Source organism: Triticum aestivum, chromosome 4A, assembly GCF_018294505.1.
Source record: "Triticum aestivum cultivar Chinese Spring chromosome 4A, IWGSC CS RefSeq v2.1, whole genome shotgun sequence".
Lineage (NCBI taxonomy): Eukaryota > Viridiplantae > Streptophyta > Magnoliopsida > Poales > Poaceae > Triticum > Triticum aestivum.
In genome coordinates, this window is record NC_057803.1 from 75,412,625 (window position 1) to 75,432,940 (window position 20,316).

The 20,316-nt window shown below is 48.2% G+C and overlaps 2 protein-coding genes across 2 annotated transcripts; both read left to right on the top strand.

Annotated features, from left to right (window-relative positions):
* Positions 1 to 12,852: 12,852 nt before the first annotated feature.
* LOC123081783 (peroxidase N) lies at positions 12,853 to 14,732 on the top strand. Its single transcript, XM_044504312.1, has 4 exons — positions 12,853 to 13,171; positions 13,272 to 13,454; positions 13,634 to 13,799; positions 13,899 to 14,732. Exons 1-4 carry the CDS (start codon positions 12,947 to 12,949, stop codon positions 14,312 to 14,314), a joined length of 990 nt encoding a protein of 329 aa, XP_044360247.1. The 5' UTR covers positions 12,853 to 12,946; the 3' UTR covers positions 14,315 to 14,732.
* A 2,173-nt stretch (positions 14,733 to 16,905) lies between these two features.
* LOC123085237 (peroxidase A2) lies at positions 16,906 to 18,955 on the top strand. The gene is made up of 4 exons (XM_044506863.1): positions 16,906 to 17,270; positions 17,384 to 17,575; positions 18,110 to 18,275; positions 18,362 to 18,955. Exons 1-4 carry the CDS (start codon positions 17,040 to 17,042, stop codon positions 18,781 to 18,783), a joined length of 1,011 nt encoding a protein of 336 aa, XP_044362798.1. The 5' UTR covers positions 16,906 to 17,039; the 3' UTR covers positions 18,784 to 18,955.
* The last annotated feature ends 1,361 nt before the right edge of the window (positions 18,956 to 20,316 follow it).

Sequence of the window (20,316 nt, forward strand, 5' to 3'; positions counted from 1 at the left end):
CCATCCAATATATCAATCTTTATGTCTCGACCATTTCGAGACTCCTCGTCATGTCCGTGATCACATCCGGGACTCTGAACTAACTTCGGTACATCAAAACTCATAAACTCATAATATAACTGTCATCGAAACCTTAAGCGTGCGGACCCTACGGGTTCGAGAACAATGTAGACATGACCGAGACACGTCTCTGGTCAATAACCAATAGCAGAACCTGGATGCTCATATTGGCTCCTACATATTCTATGAAGATCTTTATCGGTCAGACCGCATAACAACATACGTTGTTCCCTTTGTCATCAGTATGTTTACTTGCCCGTGATTCGATCGTCGGTATCTCAATACCTAGTTCAATCTCGTTACCGGCAAGTCTCTTTACTCGTTCCGTAATACATCATCTCGCAACTAACTCATTAGTTGCAATGCTTGCAAGGCTTATGTGATGTGCATTACCGAGAGGGCCCAGAGATACCTCTCCGACAATCGGAGTGACAAATCCTAATCTCGAAATACGCCAACCCAACATGTACCTTTGGAGACACCTATAGAGTACCTTTATAATCACCCATTTACGTTGTGACGTTTGGTAGCACACAAAGTGTTCCTCCGGCAAATGGGAGTTGCATAATCTCATAGTCATAGGAACATGTATAAGTCATGAAGAAAGCAATAGCAACATACTAAACGATCGGGTGCTAAGCTAATGGAATGGGTCATGTCAATCAGATCATTCAACTAACGATGTGATCCCGTTAATCAAATGACAACTCTTTGTCCATGGTTAGGAAACATAACCATCTTTGATTAATGAGCTAGTCAAGTAGAGGCATACTAGTGACACTCTGTTTGTCTATGTATTCACACATGTATTATGTTTCCGGTTAATACAATTCTAGCATGAATAATAAACATTTATCATGATATAAGGAAATAAATAATAACTTTATTATTGCCTCTAGGGCATATTTCCTTCAGTCTCCCACTTGCACTAGAGTCAATAATCTAGATTACACAGTAATGATTCTAACACCCATGGAGCCTTGGTGCTGATCATGTTTTGCTCGTGGAAGAGGCTTAGTCAACGGGTCTGCAACATTCAGATCTGTATGTATCTTGCAAATCTCTATGTCTCCCACCTGGACTAGATCCCGGATGGAATTGAAGCGTCTCTTGATGTGCTTGGTTCTCTTGTGAAATCTGGATTCCTTTGCCAAGGCAATTGCACCAGTATTGTCACAAAAGATTTTCATTGGACCCGATGCACTAGGTATGACACCTAGATCGGATATGAACTCCTTCATCCAGACTCCTTCATTTGCTGCTTCCGAAGCAGCTATGTACTCCGCTTCACATGTAGATCCCGCTACAACGCTTTGTTTAGAACTGCACCAACTGACAGCTCCACCGTTTAATGTAAACACGTATCCGGTTTGCGATTTAGAATCGTCCGGATCAGTGTCAAAGCTTGCATCAACGTAACCTTTTACGATGAGCTCTTTGTCACCTCCATAAATGAGAAACATATCCTTAGTCCTTTTCAGGTATTTCAGGATGTTCTTGACCGCTGTCCAGTGATCCACTCCTGGATCACTTTGGTACCTCCCTGCTAGACTTATAGCAAGGCACACATCAGGTCTGGTACACAGCATTGCATACATGATAGAGCCTATGGCTGAAGCATAGGGAACATCTTTCATTTTCTCTCTATCTTCTGCAGTGGTCGGGCATTGAGTCTTACTCAACTTCACACCTTGTAACACAGGCAAGAATCCTTTCTTTGCTTGATCCATTTTGAACTTCTTCAAAACTTTGTCAAGGTATGTGCTTTGTGAAAGTCCAATTAAGCGTCTTGATCTATCTCTATAGATCTTAATGCCTAATATGTAAGCAGCTTCACCGAGGTCTTTCATTGAAAAACTCTTATTCAAGTATCCCTTTATGCTATCCAGAAATTCTATATCATTTCCAATTAGTAATATGTCATCCACATATAATATCAGAAATGCTACAGAGCTCCCACTCACTTTCTTGTAAATACAGGCTTCTCCAAAAGTCTGTATAAAACCAAATGCTTTGATCACACTATCAAAGCGTTTATTCCAACTCCGAGAGGCTTGCACCAGTCCATAAATGGATCGCTGGAGCTTGCACACTTTGTTAGCTCCCTTTGGATCGACAAAACCTTCTGGTTGCATCATATACAACTCTTCTTCCAGAAATCCATTCAGGAATGCAGTTTTGACATCCATCTGCCAAATTTCATAATCATAAAATGCGGCAATTGCTAACATGATTCGGACAGACTTAAGCATCGCTACGGGTGAGAAGGTCTCATCGTAGTCAATCCCTTGAACTTGCCGAAAACCTTTTGCGACAAGTCGAGCTTTGTAGACAGTAATATTACCGTCAGCGTCAGTCTTCTTCTTGAAGATCCATTTATTCTCAATTGCTTGCCGATCATCGGGCAAGTCAACCAAAGTCCATACTTTGTTCTCATACATGGATCCCATCTCAGATTTCATGGCTTCAAGCCATTTTGCGGAATCTGGGCTCACCATCGCTTCTTCATAGTTCGTAGGTTCATCATGATCTAGTAGCATGACTTCCAGAACAGGATTACCGTACCACTCTGGCGCGGATCTCACTCTGGTTGATCTACGAGGTTCAGTAGTATCTTGTTCTGAAGTTTCATGATCATCATCATTAGCTTCCTCACTAACTGGTGTAGGTGTCACAGAAACAGTTTTCTGTGATGCACTACTTTCCAATAAGGGAGTAGGTACAGTTACCTCGTCAAGTTCTACTTTCCTCCCACTCACTTCTTTCGAGAGAAACTCCTTCTCCAGAAAGTTTCCGAATTTAGCAACAAAAGTCTTGCCTTCGGATCTGTGATAGAAGGTGTATCCAATAGTCTCCTTTGGATATCCTATGAAGACACATTTCTCCGATTTGGGTTCGAGCTTATCAGGTTGAAGCTTTTTCACATAAGCATCGCAGCCCCAAACTTTCAGAAACGACAACTTTGGTTTCTTGCCAAACCATAGTTCATAAGGTGTCGTCTCAACGGATTTTGATGGTGCCCTATTTAACGTGAATGCGGCCGTCTCCAAAGCATAACCCCAAAATGATAGCGGTAAATCAGTAAGAGACATCATAGATCGTACCATATCTAGTAAAGTACGATTACGACGTTCGGACACACCATTACGCTGTGGTGTTCTGGGTGGCGTGAGTTGCGAAACTATTCCGCATTGTTTCAAATGTACACCAAACTCGTAACTCAAATATTCTCCTCCACGATCAGATCGTAGAAACTTTATTTTCTTGTTACGATGATTTTCAACTTCACTCTGAAATTCTTTGAACTTTTCAAACGTTTCAGACTTATGTTTCATTAAGTAGATATACCCATATCTGCTTAAGTCATCTGTGAAGGTGAGAAAATAACGATATCCGCCACGAGCCTCAATATTCATCGGACCACATACATCTGTATGTATGATTTCCAACAAATCTGTTGCTCTCTCCATAGTACCGGAGAACGGTGTTTTAGTCATCTTGCCCATGAGGCACGGTTCGCAAGTACCAAGTGATTCATAATCAAGTGGTTCCAAAAGTCCATCAGTATGGAGTTTCTTCATGCGCTTTACACCGATATGACCTAAACGGCAGTGCCACAAATAAGTTGCACTATCATTATCAACTCTGCATCTTTTGGCTTCAACACTATGAATATGTGTGTCACTACTATCGAGATTCAATAAAAATAGACCACTCTTTAAGGGTGCATGACCATAAAAGATATTACTCATATAAATAGAACAACCATTATTCTCAGATTTAAATGAATAACCGTCTCGCATCAAACAAGATCCAGATATAATGTTCATGCTTAACGCTGGCACCAAATAACAATTATTTAGGTCTAATATTAATCCCGAAGGTAGATGTAGAGGTAGCGTGCCGACTGCGATCACATCGACTTTGGAACCGTTTCCCACGCGCATCGTCACCTCGTCCTTAGCCAATCTTCGCTTAATCCGTAGTCCCTGTTTCGAGTTGCAAATATTAGCAACAGAACCAGTATCAAATACCCAGGTGCTACTGCGAGCATTAGTAAGGTACACATCAATAACATGTATATCACATATACCTTTGTTCACCTTGCCATCCTTCTTATCCGCCAAATACTTGGGGCAGTTCCGCTTCCAGTGACCAGTCTGCTTGCAGTAGAAGCACTCAGTTTCAGGCTTAGGTCCAGGTTTGGGTTTCTTATCTTGAGTAGCAACTTGCTTGCTGTTCTTTTTGAAGTTCCCCTTCTTCTTCCCTTTGCCCTTTTTCTTGAAACTAGTGGTCTTGTTGACCATCAACACTTGATGCTCCTTCTTGATTTCTACCTCCGCAGCTTTCAGCATTGCGAAGAGCTCGGGAATAGTCTTATTCATCCCTTGCATATTATAGTTCATCACGAAGCTCTTGTAGCTTGGTGGCAGTGATTGGAGAATTCTGTCAATGATGCAATCATCTGGAAGATTAACTCCCAATTGAATCAAGTGATTATTATACCCAGACATTTTGAGTATATGTTCACTGACAGAACTGTTCTCTTCCATCTTGCAGCTATAGAACTTATTGGAGACTTCATATCTCTCAATCCGGGCATTTGCTTGAAATATTAACTTCAACTCCTGGAACATCTCATATGCTCCATGACATTCAAAACGTCGTCGAAGTCCCGATTCTAAGCCGTAAAGCATGGCACACTGAACTATCGAGTAGTCATCATCTTTGCTCTGCCAGACGTTCATAACATTTGGTGTTGCTCCAGCAGCAGGCCTGGCACCCAGCGGTGCTTCCAGGATGTAATTCTTCTGTGCAGCAATGAGGATAATCCTCAAGTTACGGACCCAGTCCGTGTAATTTCTACCATCATCTTTCAACTTTGCTTTCTCAAGGAACGCATTAAAATTCAACGGAACAACAGCACGAGCCATCTATCTACAATCAAGCATAAACAAGCAAGATACTATTAGGTACTAAGTTTCATGATAAATTTAGGTTCAATTAATTTACTTAAAGAACTCCCACTTAGATAGACATCCTCTAATCCTCTAAGTGATTACGTGATCCAAATCAACTAAACCATGTCCGATCATCACGTGAGATGGAGTAGTTTCATTGGTGAACATCACTATGTTGATCATATCTACTATATGATTCATGCTCGACCTTTCGGTCTCCGTGTTCCGAGGCCATATCTGTATATGCTTGGCTCGTCAAGTATAACCTGAGTATTCCGCGTGTGCAACTGTTTTGCACCCGTTGTATTTGAACGTAGAGCCTATCACACCCGATCATCACGTGGTGTCTCAGCATGAAGAACTTTCGCAACGGTGCATACTCAGGGAGAACACTTCTTGATAATTAGTGAGAGATCATCTTATAATGCTACCGTCAAACAAAGCAAGATAAGATGCATAAAAGATAAACATCACATGCAATCAATATAAGTGATATGATATGGCCATCATCATCTTGTGCTTGTGATCTCCATCTTCGAAGCACCGTCGTGATCACCATCGTCACCGGCGCGACACCTTGATCTCCATCGTAGCATCGTTGTCGTCTCGCCAATCTTATGCTTCCACGACTATCGCTACCGCTTAGTGATAAAGTAAAGCATTACAACGCGATTGCATTGCATACAATAAAGCGACAACCATATGGCTCCTGCCAGTTGCCAATAACTCGGTTACAAAACATGATCATCTCATACAATAAAATTTAGCATCATGTCTTGACCATATCACATCACAACATGCCCTGCAAAAACAAGTTAGACGTCCTCTACTTTGTTGTTGCAAGTTTTACGTGGCTGCTACGGGCTTAAGCAAGAACCAATCTTACCTACGCATCAAAACCACAACGATAGTTTGTCAAGTTGGTGCTGTTTTAACCTTCACAAGGACCGGACGTAGCCACACTCGGTTCAACTAAAGTGTGAGAAACTGTCACCCGCAAGCCACCTATGTGCAAAGCACGTCGGGAGAACCGGTCTCGCGTAAGCGTACGCGTAATGTCGGTCCGAGCCGCTTCGTCCAACAATACCGCCGAACCAAAGTATGACATGCTGGTAAGCAGTATGACTTATATCGCCCACAACTCACTTGTGTTCTACTCGTGCATATAACATCAACATATAAAACCTAGCCGCAGATGCCACTGTTGGGGAACGTAGTAATTTCAAAAAAATTCCTACGCACACGCAAGACCATGGTGATGCATAGCAACGAGAGGGGGAGAGTGTGATCTACGTACCCTTGTAGATCGACAACGGAAGCGTTTGGTTGATGTAGTCGTACGTCTCCACGGCCCGACCGATCAAGCACCGAAACTACGGCACCTCCGAGTTCTAGCACACGTTCAACTCGATGACGATCCCCGGACTCCGATCCAGCAAAGTGTCAGGGAAGAGTTCCGTCAGCACGATGGCGTGGTGACGATCTTGATGTACTACCGTCGCAGGGCTTCGCCTAAGCACCGCTACAATATTATCGAGGACTATGGTGGAAGGGGGCACCGAACATGGCTAAGAATATGATCACGTGGATCAACTTGTGTCTATGGGGTGCCTCTTGCCTCCGTATATAAAGGATCCAAGGGGGGGTGCGGCCGGCCCTAGTAGGAGGCGCGCAGGAGGAGTCCTACTCCTACCAGGAGTAGGACTCCCCTCCCTTTCCTTGTCCAATTAGGAGAGGGGAAGGAAGGGAGAGAGGAGAGGGGGGCGCCGCCCCTCCCTCCTTGTCCAATTCGGACTAGGGGGAGAGGGGGCGCGCGGCCTGCCCTGGCAGCCCCTCCTCTTCTCCACTTTAGGCCCATGAGGCCCATTAACCCCCCGGGGGGTTCCGGTAACCCCCCCGGTGCTCCAGTTTTATCCGAAACTTCCCTGGAACACTCTCGGTGTCCGAATATAGCCATCCAATATATCAATCTTTATGTCTCGACCATTTCGAGACTCCTTGTCATGTCCGTGATCACATCCGGGACTCCGAACTAACTTCGGTACATCAAAACTCATAAACTCATAATATAACTGTCATCGAAACCTTAAGCGTGCGGACCCTACGGGTTCGAGAACAATGTAGACATGACCGAGACACGTCTCCGGTCAATAACCAATAGCGGAACCTGGATGCTCATATTGGCTCCTACATATTCTACGAAGATCTTTATCGGCCAGACCGCATAACAACATACGTTGTTCCCTTTGTCATCGGTATGTTTACTTGCCCGAGATTCGATCGTCGGTATCTCAATACCTAGTTCAATCTCGTTACCGGCAAGTCTCTTTACTCGTTCCGTAATACATCATCTCGCAACTAACTCATTAGTTGCAATGCTTGCAAGGCTTATGTGATGTGCATTACCGAGAGGGCCCAGAGATACCTCTCCGACAATCGGAGTGACAAATCCTAATCTCGAAATACGCCAACCCAACATGTACCTTTGGAGACACCTGTAGAGTACCTTTATAATCACCCATTTACGTTGTGACGTTTGGTAGCACACAAAGTGTTCCTCCGGCAAACGGGAGTTGCATAATCTCATAGTCATAGGAACATGTATAAGTCATGAAGAAAGCAATAGCAACATACTAAACGATCGGGTGCTAAGCTAATGGAATGGGTCATGTCAATCAGATCATTCAACTAACGATGTGATCCCGTTAATCAAATGACAACTCTTTGTCCATGGTTAGGAAACATAACCATCTTTGATTAATGAGCTAGTCAAGTAGAGGCATACTAGTGACACTCTGTTTGTCTATGTATTCACACATGTATTATGTTTCCGGTTAATACAATTCTAGCATGAATAATAAACATTTATCATGATATAAGGAAAAAAATAATAACTTTATTATTGCCTCTAGGGCATATTTCCTTCAACAAGACACTCCAAGCAAAACACATATCATGTGGCGAATAAAAAAATAGCTCCAAGTAAAGTTACCGATAGAAGTAGACGAAAGAGGGGATGCCTTCCGGTGCATCCTCAAGCTTTGGCTTTTAGGTGTCCTTAGATTATCTTGGGGGTGCCATGGGCATCCCCAATCTTAGGCTCTTGCCACTCCTTGTTCCATAATCCATCAAATCTTTACCCCAAACTTGAAAACTTCACAACACAAAACTTAAAGTAGAAAATCTCGTGAGCTCCGTTAGCGAAAGAAAATAAAAGACCACTTCAAGGTACTGTAATGAACTCATTCTTTATTTATATTGGTGTTATACCTACTGTATTCCAACTTCTCTATAGTTTATAAACTATTTTACTAGCCATAGATTCATCAAAATAAGCAAACAACACACGAAAAACAAAAACTGTCAAAAACAGAACAGTCTGTAGTAATCTGTAGCTAGCGCAAGATCTGGAACCCCAAAAATTCTAAAATAAATTACTGAACGTGAGTAATTTATCTATTAGTCATCTGCAAAAAGAAATAACTAAATAGCACTTTCCAAATAAAAATGACAGCAGTTCTCGTGAGCTCTAAAGTTTCTGTTTTTACAGCAAGTGTAACAAGACTTTCCCCAAGTCTTCCCAACGGTTCTACTTGGCACAAACACTAATTAAACACAAAAAACACAACCAAAACATAGGATAGATAAATTATTTATTACTAAACAGGAGCAAAAAGCAAGGAATACAAATAAAATTGGGTTGCCTCCCAACAAACGCTATCGTTTAACGCCCCTAGCTAGGCATAACAAGCAAGGATAGATCTAGGTATTGCCATCTTTGGTAGGCAATCCTTCAATGAGGCATCTACCATCTTTAGGAATTTCTTCCTTTTTATTGATTATCAAATTTTTAGGCACAAGATCAAAAAAATCATTTGTAATAAATGGTTCCTTAATGATAGCAAAAAGATTGGGATGAACACTTATAGATTTGAGATCCACAGTTTCCTTACTAGAGGATTCACCCTTATTCTTAGGAACATACATAAGCTTGGCAATTTTAGTGGGAGGACTTGGAGTGTTCTTTACGGAAGAAAAAGCGGTTCCCAAGTTGGTAATAATGTCCTCAAGTTTATCAATTCTAGTGGAATCTTGATTTATTTTCTCATTAACTATGGGTTCCTTCTCTTTAATATTTTTCAAAGTGACTCCTACTTTAGATCCATATTGAGAGATTCGGCTGTGAATCTTTTTATCCAAATTTTCAATTAACTCTACGGTGGCAACCTTATTTTCAATAATTTCAAGCCTTTGCATTACATGCTCCAAAGTTAATACGGTTTCATTAACCAAAAGAGGGGGTGAGCCAAACAAATCTATCATAGCATTATAAGAATCAAAAGTATGGCTACCCAAGAAGTTCCCTCCGGTAATAGTATCAAGGATATATCTGTGCCAGGGAGTTATGCCTACATAAAAATTACGAAGAAGAACAGAAGTAGATTGCTTCCTGGTAGATCTATTTTGAGCATTGCAAATTCTATACCAAGCATCTTTTAGATTTTCTCCCTCCCTTTGCTTAAAATTTAGAATTTCACTCTCGGGAGATAACGGAGAACCTATAAGGGACTAGCCATAACGACAAGCAAACAAACTAACACACAAGCAAACAAAAAGCAAGCGGGCAAAAAGAGGCAAATAGAGAAAGAGAGGGAGGATAGAGAGAGACAGAGGGCGAATAAAATGGCAAGGGTGAAGTGGGGGAGAGGAAAACGAGAGGCAAATGGCAAATAATGTAATGCAGGAGATAAGGGTATGTGATGGGTACTTGGTATGTTGACTTTTGCGTAGGCCCCCCCGGCAACGGCGCCACAAATCCTTCTTGCTACCTCTTGAGCACTGTGTTGGTTTTCCCCAAAGAGGAAGGGATGATGCAGCAAAGTAGCATAAGTATTTCCCTCAGTTTTTGAGAACCAAGGTATCAATCCAGTAGGAGGCTACGCGCGAGTCCCTCGTATATGCACAAAACAAATAAATCCTCTTAACCAACGCGAATAGGGGGTGTCAATCCCTACACGGCCACTTGCGAGAGTGAGATCTGATAGATATGATAAGATAATATTTTTGGTATTTTTGTGATAAAGATGCAAAGTAAAAATAAAGGCAAAGTAAAAAAGCAAAGGAAATAACTAAGTAGTAGGAGATTAATATGATAAAGGTAGACCCGGGGCCATAGGTTTCACTAGTGGCTTCTCTCGAGAGCATACGTATTCTACGGTGGGTGAACAAATTACTGTTGAGCAATTGACAGAATTGAGCATAGCTATGAGAATATCTAGGTATGATCATGTATATAGGCATCACGTCCGAGACAAGTAGACCGACTCATGCCTGCATCTACTACTATTACTCCACTCATCGACCGCTATCCAGCATGTATCTAGAGTATTAAGTTAAAAACAGAGTAACGCCTTAAGCAAGATGACATGATGTAGAGGGATAGACTCATGCAATATGATGAAAACCCCATCTTGTTATCCTCGATGGCAACAATACAATACGTGCCTTGCTGCCCCTACTGTCATTGAGAAAGGACACCGCAAGATTGAACCCAAAGCTAAGCACTTCTCCCATTGCAAGAAAGATCAATCTAGTAGGCCAAACCAAACTGATATTTCGAAGAGACTTGCAAAGATAACCAATCATACATAAAAGAATTCAGAGAAGATTCAAATATTGTTCATAGATAGACTTGATCATAAACCCACAATTCATCGGTCTCAACAAACACACCGCAAAAAGAAGATTACATCGAATAGTTCTCCACAAAATAGGGGGAGAACATTGTATTGAGATCCAAAAAGCCATCTAGCTAATAATTATGGACCCGTAGGTCTGAGGTAAACTACTCACACTTTATCGGAGGGGCTATGGTGTTGATGTAGAAGCCCTCCGTGATCGATGCCCCCTCCGTCGGAGCTCCGGAACAGGCCCCAAGATGGGATCTCGTGGATACAAAAAGTTGCGGCGGTGGAATTAGGTTTTTGGCTCCGTATCTGATCGTTTGGGGGTACGTAGGTATATATAGGAGGAAGGAGTACGTCGATGGAGCAACAGGGGCCCCACGAGGGTGGAGGGCGCGCCTGGGGGGGGGGGGGGTAGGCGCGCCCCCTACCTCGTGGCCTCCTCTTTTGTGTCTTGACGTAGGGTCCAAGTCTCCTGGGTCTTGTTCGTTGAGAAAATCATGTTCCCGAAGGTTTCATTCCGTTTGGACTCCGTTTGATATTCCTTTTCTTCGAAACCCTAAAACAAGCAAAAAAAACAACAATTCTGAGCTGGGCCTCCGGTTAATAGGTTAGTCCCAAAAATAATATAAAAGTGGATAATAAAGCTCAATAATGTCCAAAACAGTAGATAATATAACATGGAGCAATCAAAGATTATAGATACGTTGGAGACGTATCAAACACCCACACCAGATCCAATCCCTTGGAAGCCAAACACGAGGACGACACGACAACCCAAGACCAAGGGTCAAATTTCAGCAAAACCTAACCCCAATCATGCGCATCGGTCGGAATCAAATTCAAGCAATCAACATGATATTATGGATCGAGCGTAAATCAGAGCACAAAGTGACAAATTACCTCATCCATGACAATCAACCGGGTGAGGAACCGAGAGGCATCGTCCACAACAGAAATCCAACCCTAGCTGTTAGTTGAAGCTGCAAACAACACCACTGCATCAGAAGACAGGCACGCACGTCTTAACCAAGAGATGACAGGCGGAGACGTGGACCAGACCTGAGGATCGACGGCGGGAGAGGCATCGAGATGACGGCGCCCGAATGCAAGAGAGGAAGGGGATAATTGCGAAACGAAGAGGAAGGCTAGGGTTCTTGCTCAGTCAACCGGGCTCCTCGCTTTTACCCCCAAAAGCCAGCCATAGGTGAGCGCCTTGCAAGGGCAAGCACGTGAAATACCAAAGTGCCCTCGCCGGCCACCGAAAATCACAGGCGGTGGCACGCCCATCGTGCACACAAGAACCAGCACTGTGCGCAGCTTACCCCCGCGGTCGCTGACGACCTCGCCCCACCTCGCCTGGGCCCTGCCTATCAATGTGTATGAGGGTGGTGGACCGGGGGGGGGGGGTGGCAGACACTATTCGTTGGTTTTCACATCACTGAAGATCCGACGGCTAGGATCATTCCATCTTAAGATCTGACGACCAGGATACGTCTGGACAGCCAATCCAACGACCCAAAATCGTGACGCCCTGAGAAGGCTTCATGTTGCTTCAGACTCTAACAATAGGATGGTCAGGCCCCAACTCTCATCTCAAACGTAATCCGATCCCATTCATGTCAATCTTGCTGAGGCCCCATAATTGACTCACTTACTAGTGCACCTCTCTGCCTAACACACCAACACCAGTGCTCGCGTGCACGCCGCATCTCTGTCACGCTCCACCGTACGGCTGCCTGACCTAGCTAGCAAGATGCATGCACCGCACGTTAATCGTAGACTTGCATCGCCGAAACGTGCAACGTATACAGCGGCCGCGCCTAATTAATTTGGTTGGTGCTCCATTATGCACGCACCACTTGGGTTTCAGAACAGAAAATTAGCAGCGGCAAGTGCGGCCAGTGCACGTTTAGTCAGCCAGTTGAGCCATGCGTGCAGTAAAAAACGCACAATCGCAGTAATCCATCGGTAAACTAATACTCCCACTGTATGGGCGACGCACTATGCATGCTGACGACACATTGGCACGTTGCCATTTGCTCGACGAACAGTCAAACGATATGAATATTTATACGAGTCCAACTTGTTGCTAGCTAGTATCACTCACCACTTTAAGCTGTCTATATAACCTTGCGGTAAGCACGGAGAGATCGATCAAACGGGCACGTACGTAGTACAGAGTGCGGACATTGATCCGGCGGCAGTGCTGGGATATTTTGTAGCATCAACGTATCAGAAATGGAGCCTCTCAGAGATCATGGCGCGAGCTGCTTGCCGATGATGATCATGGTGCTGCTGTGCCTGGGCGGCGCGGCTTGTGGCCAGCTGAGCGACGACTTCTACGACGACAGCTGCCCGAAGCTGGAGAGCATCGTCCAGGCGCGCGTGGCCGCCGCGATGAAGGCCGAGCTACGGATGGGCGCCTCCCTGCTCCGGCTCCACTTCCACGACTGCTTCGTCAACGTACGTCCGTCTCCGTAACACGCATCGTTATTACCGCATGCTTTCTTAGGCTCTGAAGTGAACATCGTCGTGGACGTACTTGTGGCATGCATGCATGCAGGGGTGTGACGGGTCGATCCTGCTGGACGGGGCGGAGAGCGAGAAGCTGGCGGCGCCGAACCTCAACTCGGTGAGGGGATACGAGGTCATCGACGCCATCAAGGCCGACCTCGAGAAGGCCTGCCCGGGGCTCGTCTCCTGCGCCGACGTCGTCGCGCTCGCCGCCAAATACGGCGTACTCCTCGTACGTTCCTTCCTTCCTTCCCTCGATCGAATTCACAACCGCTCCAACATAGCTAACCAACTACAGTACCTACCAAATAATTCAGTTGAACGTGCACCCGAAAGAACTGTTTGAGAACCGTACTACCAGTACTGCTTTACCGAGTGTAGTACGCGTACTGATTTTGTTGGCATGTTCAGAGCGGAGGGCCTGACTACGATGTTCTTCTGGGAAGAAGGGACGGGCTGGTGGCGAACCAGACCTTGGCCAACAACAACCTGCCAAGCCCGTTCGACAACATCACCGTGATCATACAGAGGTTCAAGGACGTCGGCCTTAACACAACAGACGTGGTCATCTTATCAGGTACTGTACTCTACTAGACTGAGCACTACTGTCTATAGTACACGTTGTATTGTACGCAACGAAAGCCAGCATATCCAACCATGCATGAACCGCATGCAGGAGCCCACACGATCGGGCGGTCGCGGTGCGTGCTCTTCAGCGGCCGGCTGGCCAACTTCTCGGCGGCCAACTCGGTGGACCCGACCATGGACCCGGCGCTGGCGTCCAGCCTGCAGCAGCTGTGCCGGGGCGGCGACGGCAACCAGACGGCCGCGCTGGACGCCGGCTCCGCCGACGCCTTCGACAACCACTACTTCAAGAACCTGCTGGCCAAGAAGGGCCTCCTCTCCTCCGACCAGGGCCTCGTCTCCAGCCCCGACGGCGCCGCCGCCACCAGGGCCCTCGTGCAGGCCTACAGCTACAACAGCCAGCGCTTCCTCTGCGACTTCAGCGACGCCATGGTCCGGATGGGCAACATCGCCCCCCTCACCGGCTCCGCCGGCCAGATCCGCAAGAAATGCAGCGCCGTCAACTGAGCCGGCACGCACCACCGCATCCAGCTAGCCGGTGAAGAGTCATGTCGTGCTTTGCACGTGTACCATGGTCAGGATGTGTACGTGTGCGTTCGTGTGAAAGTTGTCCTCTCGTCTTGTCTACCGTTTCTTTCTTCGGGTTCAAGCTAGCTAGGATTCTCCAGCTAGGAGTAATAAGCTGGCTCGTCCTCTGAACCCTGCAGTTGCATCGCAGTGGGACAGCCAGTGTGTCGGTTGACGGGTGAGTGGTAGTACCTATCAGGGCTGCGTGATAGTAGCGCGCAAAATGAATAATGGAATCTGTAGCTAGCCGCACGAAGTCTGCATCGTGCCCTACCTCCCTGAATGATGTGCACTTGAAGTCTTGAGCAAGCAAGTTCAGTTAAATGCCCAACGGCTCCTTAAGTTTCAAGGACTTTCAGGTCTTGCGTCAACTGTAACGAACTTTCCGGTTACGCGTGGCTCATGATGCGGCAATTAGCGTTGCCGTACTGTGCCGAACGCGATCTGGCGCTCTGATTGGGGAGCAAAAGACCGTACGTGCGGCGGTTATCATCTTGCTGCTGAATTTGACGGGCAGATGCCAAGGTGGAGTACTTCAGAGTTCAGGTTGTCCGGTGTTCATTCAAGGGCGTGGCTACATGCCAGTCGTCTAAAAAAATTGAGGTTAGTTGATTTTCTCAACCGCACGATGCGAAATCGACGACCCCGCTTTCTTCTTTGACCTCCCGCTTCCTTCTCCCTTCTCCACGTTGAACCACCCCGCTGCCGCCGGCCTAACTGCCTGCGACCACCACCCACGGCTGCTGGTGCTCCCACACAGCCTCGCCGCTCCGTCCTCTCTGGAACCGCCCCCCAACGTCGGTCTTGCCGCTGCCCCCGGCCATCCCTCTAGCCCCGGCGCCGGCCAAGATTTTCTGTGGCGAAGTTGCACCACCGTGCCACCACTGCCCCCACCACCGCCGTTCTTCTGCCCCCATCCCCCATCCTAAGATAGATAATAGGGTAGCCCTCTGATGAGCTCCTTCTTTCTCCTTCGTTCGTTCCGGACTCCCACAGGTGAACTCTCAAAATCGACGGACCCAAAGCGAAGTCAGTCGACTGGCATTTAGCTAATGTGTTTATTGAAAAGCGGTATCTTCATCACTTTGGTGGTTACCGACCGGTGGAGAGAGTAGTACTCCCTCCGTTCCATAATGTAGCGCATATAGATTTGTCTAGAAGTCAAACTTTATAAACTTTGACCAAGTTTGTAGAGAAAATCATATACATCTAGAATACCAAATACGTGTGCTTAGATACATCACAACACATACTTTCATATTATATACATTTGGTATTGTAGATATAAATAGTTTTCTCTATAAACTTGATCAAAGTTTATAAAGTTTGACTTTGTAGAAAATTTATATGCGCTACATTATGGAACGGAGGGAGTACTAAACTTGTAGGAGTAACTGACAAGAACGCCGTACGAGATGATGAGTAGGCGTTGAATTATTTGTTTGCGTACTGTCTTTGCTGTGCTAGCGACGACCCGTGAAGTGTAGCATTTCTCCAGGATTTTCCCTATTTGTCCGCACATGCACTGTAGATTCACCTACCACAAACTAGGGCCCGGTTTGTTGGCACCGTATTATTCAAAAGTGCAAAGGCCGGCAAGTTTGTCGGCTAGTTTTGCTGGACGTAAGTCGCCTGAATTTACAATTTGAATCAGTCGATTCGGTTGAAAAGGAAGCAGCAATTGTAGAGCACCAAAGCCGGACGCTGGCAGCAGGATTGATCTGGTCTATCTTACGGCACAAGGGAACAAGAAGGCTCCTTGTCTGTCTTACAAAAATGCTAGACTTACGGAAACCAGCCTACGGATGGTAGTTACGGGATGGGGTGTCGTAATCTCATTGATGCTCAACCCGTGAATTAAGCTGTGGGACCCAAATCGTGGTAAATCCTAAGTCTCCACCTCATCTCCGTAACAACTTCCCGTGAAAACTGCCAGTAGCTGTAGCAAAGTTGGTCTATCTTAGGATGCATGGGGTGTAGGTTCGCCGGAGAAATCGGGTAGTTTGTCGGCTTTAGAGGGATGGCCCCGGGCGACGGCAAGCCTGGTTGAGGGAGCTCGTGGGGAGGACGGGGCGGCGAGACGATCGCGGGACCGCCGCCGGCCGCAGGCGGAGGAGGCAGGCGGTTCGGCCTGGGGTGGAGGGCGGCCAAAGGAGGAATATGTTCACATCGTGGGGAGGAAGATGATGAACAGTTTTCTTCGGGAGGGAAGTAGAAGAAGGAGATCTCACCGTTACACTTTTTCATCCAACGGATGGGATCAATTTGACTGACCCAAAAACCAAATTCAGTAGCCATTCCCTTTGCTGGCACCGTATCATTGGCCGGTTAAAATTCAGGCGCGTCGATAGTAAACCGGGCTTGCTGCATGCATGCATGCATGCAAAGTGCTTTTGTTGGCCTCTGAAAACGACGCTCTGACGGACTCCCACGAACAGCAAATGATTGAGTTGAGCCATCCTTCGGATCCAAGCAAAGGGCCTCTCCGTGTCCGCGAGCACCAGGCCTGCCTATAAAGCCCGTGCTCTTCAGCTCGTGGGACTCCTCAGACCGGCCGTGAACCACCTAGTCGGCACTTGCACACAAAGTGAGCCCCTGCACTGCACCTGCAAAGAGCAAACACGTACGACGTGCTCGCAGACAGAGTCTACCAAGGCAGGCAAAGATGGTCCGTGGCGTCCATTACGGCGGCGCGTGCGCCGTCCTCCTGGCCGCCGCCGTCGCGCTCGGCCTCGGCGCCCGCGGCGGCGCGGCGCAGCTGGACGACAAGTTCTACGACCGGTCGTGCCCCGGCGTGCACAAGATCGTGCGGCGGGTCCTGAGGGAGGCGCACAAGGCCGACGTCCGCATCTACGCCAGCCTCACGCGCCTTCACTTTCACGACTGCTTCGTCCAGGTACGCCACCAGCTGCATGCTCCATGCAAACCTTTCGGCGTTCGTCTGGGTCGTGCCCCGTCCAAGGTTTTGAGTTTTGACACGTACGTCTTGCCGCGCGCGCGTGTTTTCAGGGGTGCGACGGGTCGATTCTGCTGGACAACAGCACGAGCATCGTGTCGGAGAAGTACGCCAAGCCGAACAACAACTCGGTGCGCGGGTTCACGGTGGTGGACGACGTCAAGGCGGCGCTCGAGAAGGCCTGCCCCGGCGTCGTCTCCTGCGCCGACATCCTCACCATCGCCGCCGAGGTCTCCGTCGAACTGGTACGTGAATACATGTGCTAATCTGCCGGCGATGTACGTGTGCATGCATGTGTTCTTTTCACTGCTCACATTCATCAGCTTCATCATTGAAAAAAGGCAACATCGTGGTTCACGGGCCAGGAGCTGCCAATGTGGCAATGTGAAGGTACTGGCTAAAAGGTGCAGCAGGTGTAGCCTAGCTCATATATGCCCGAGCCTGTGGCAATAATTCAGAAACCGTCGGTGCAAAATAATTGAGCTGCATGCAAACGATGGGTTACGTAGACTGGAGAGATCGACAGCATCATTGCCTGAAGTATGCTGCTAGTTGTAAAGCGGGCTGGCACGTGGTTCCATGTCAATCAAAACCCGTAAAAGACAGAGCCTAGCTAGTACGAGGTGGGGATACAGCAAAGTCCACGTCGCACCGGCTGTCGATCGATCACACCAGCCCTTCACTTCGTGCCTCTCTTTAATCCAACAAGCATGGTCACATGCACGACGAACGTTCCCCTCGTTGCTCACGAGCGTTTGTTCCCATGCGCATGCATGCAGTCCGGAGGCCCCCGGTGGCGCGTCCCGCTCGGCCGGCGCGATGGCACCACGGCCAACCTCACCGCCGCCAACAGCCTCCTCCCGAGCCCCCGCAACAACCTCACCATGCTCCAGCGCAAGTTCGCCGCCGTCGGCCTCGGCGACATCGACCTCGTCGCCCTCTCAGGTACGTAGTCAAACACCCAGACTCATCATCTGCTCTCCATGGCGCCGTGATTGATTCTGACGATCTTCTTGGGTCGTGGATTGCAGGCGCGCACACGTTCGGGCGCGCGCATTGCCAGTTCGTGACGGACCGGCTCTACAACTTCAGCAAGACGGGCATGCCGGACCCGACGCTGGACGGTGGCTACCGGGCGCTGCTCGCCGGGAGCTGCCCGCGGCGGCACGGGAACAGGTCGGCGCTCAACGACCTCGACCCGACCACGCCCGACGCCTTCGACAAGAACTACTTCACCAACCTCCAGGGCAACCGCGGGTTCCTCCAGTCCGACCAGGAGCTGCTCGCGGCGCCCGGCGCGACAACGGCGGCGATCGTCGGCCAGTTCGCGAGCGACGAGAAGGCTTTCTTCAGGAGCTTTGCCGCGGCCATGATCAACATGGGGAATATCAAGCCGCTCACGGGTGGGCAGGGGGAGGTTCGGAGGAACTGCAGGAGAGTCAATGGAAGCTAGAGTGACCGAGTGAGGAAGCGTGGTTTAGCTTGTACCATGTGTACCATATCTGTGTCATGCATGCAAGCATGTACGTACGTACTACATTGTTGAACCTCTTTAATTTATTCGAAAAGTCTATTTTAAACAATACTTCAATTTATGAATTTGTATGTGATTTACGCCCGAGATACTAACATGAGTCATGTATTAACAAGTATTGCATATTTATAGCTAACTGCTATGCAAGCTAAGGGCATCTACGACGCCAACCCGTAAACCTCTAGACCGCGCTGTCTGTATCATGGAAGCCATCCAACGCCGACCTGTATCGGTCGGCGGAGTGGTCCGAACGTGATTTTTCTCGCAAACCTGAGACATAAGTGGGGAAAATTTGCGGGAGTCCGGACCGATCCCAATCCCGTTTCTGACCGTCCTAGCCCACCAAAAACACCTCCACCTCCCATGCGCGCATCCCGCCCAGTGCCAGGCTGCCAGCTGCCCGCATTCATGCTGCTATAGAGCGCGCCGCTCCGCATTGAAGGCAGCTCAGGGCGGACGCGACGTCTCACTGCCTCCGTCATCGAAGCGGCTCGCCGGTCAAGGGCGCCGCCCGCTGCATGTCTGGCTGAACAGGCCTCCTCGCCGGATTCATACACCTCCATTAACCCCGCGTGGAAGCCGAGAAACCTACTCCGTCCACATGTCCGTTCATAAGCGGGCCGACATTAAACGCAACATCGGCCGAGCTCCTCTCGCCCGCCCTCTATTTAAACGAGGCCAGACGTCGGGCAAAAACCACACCCCTTCGCCGCTCCCCCCATCTCCTCCTTCACCACTCTTCTAATGGATTCCGAAGAGTAGTTCTCCAGCATACAAGTCGGCTGGGTGGCCCGCCGAGCCGGCCGGATATGTCCGAGGCAGCTCGCTGCTCCACCTCCCACGCCTAACCCGCCGGAGCAAGTTGGCCCTCCAAGCCGACGCGTGGTTCAGCAACTCGTCGCTCCAGACCCACACGATGAGTAGTGGCGAATTGCTCCATGCTGACACGGCGGGGAGGACGGCAGCGCAGGCGTCATCGCTGCCTTCGACAACGTCACGGCATACCGCCCCGCCCGCACCTGCGACCGCGCCATGCAGGCAGAGACAGAAGTCGGGTGCGCGAAGAGCGACGAGTCGATGGTGGTGCCTCCGCGTCCGCCACCATCATCGAGGAGAAGTAGAACACGTGTCGGTGGGAAGGACACCTATGGGATCACAAGAATCCCTACTACGGTTGCGGGGCGCGGGGTCGTGAGAAGAGCGGATCAAACAGATAGCACACGGTTCATTTATCCAGGTTCGGGCCGCGAGGATGCGTAAAACCCTACTCCTGCTTTGGTGGATTGTATATCTGTGTTCTTGAGCTAGCTATGGGGCGTGAGGAGCTCCAAAAAGCCGAATCCCCCTCCTGGTCGCCTCGGGCCTCCTTTTATAGGAAAGGGGTTGCCACAGTGGCACACAAGAGGTGGAAAGGGTACAGTGATGTGAGGTTATCCCTCGCATTACATGATA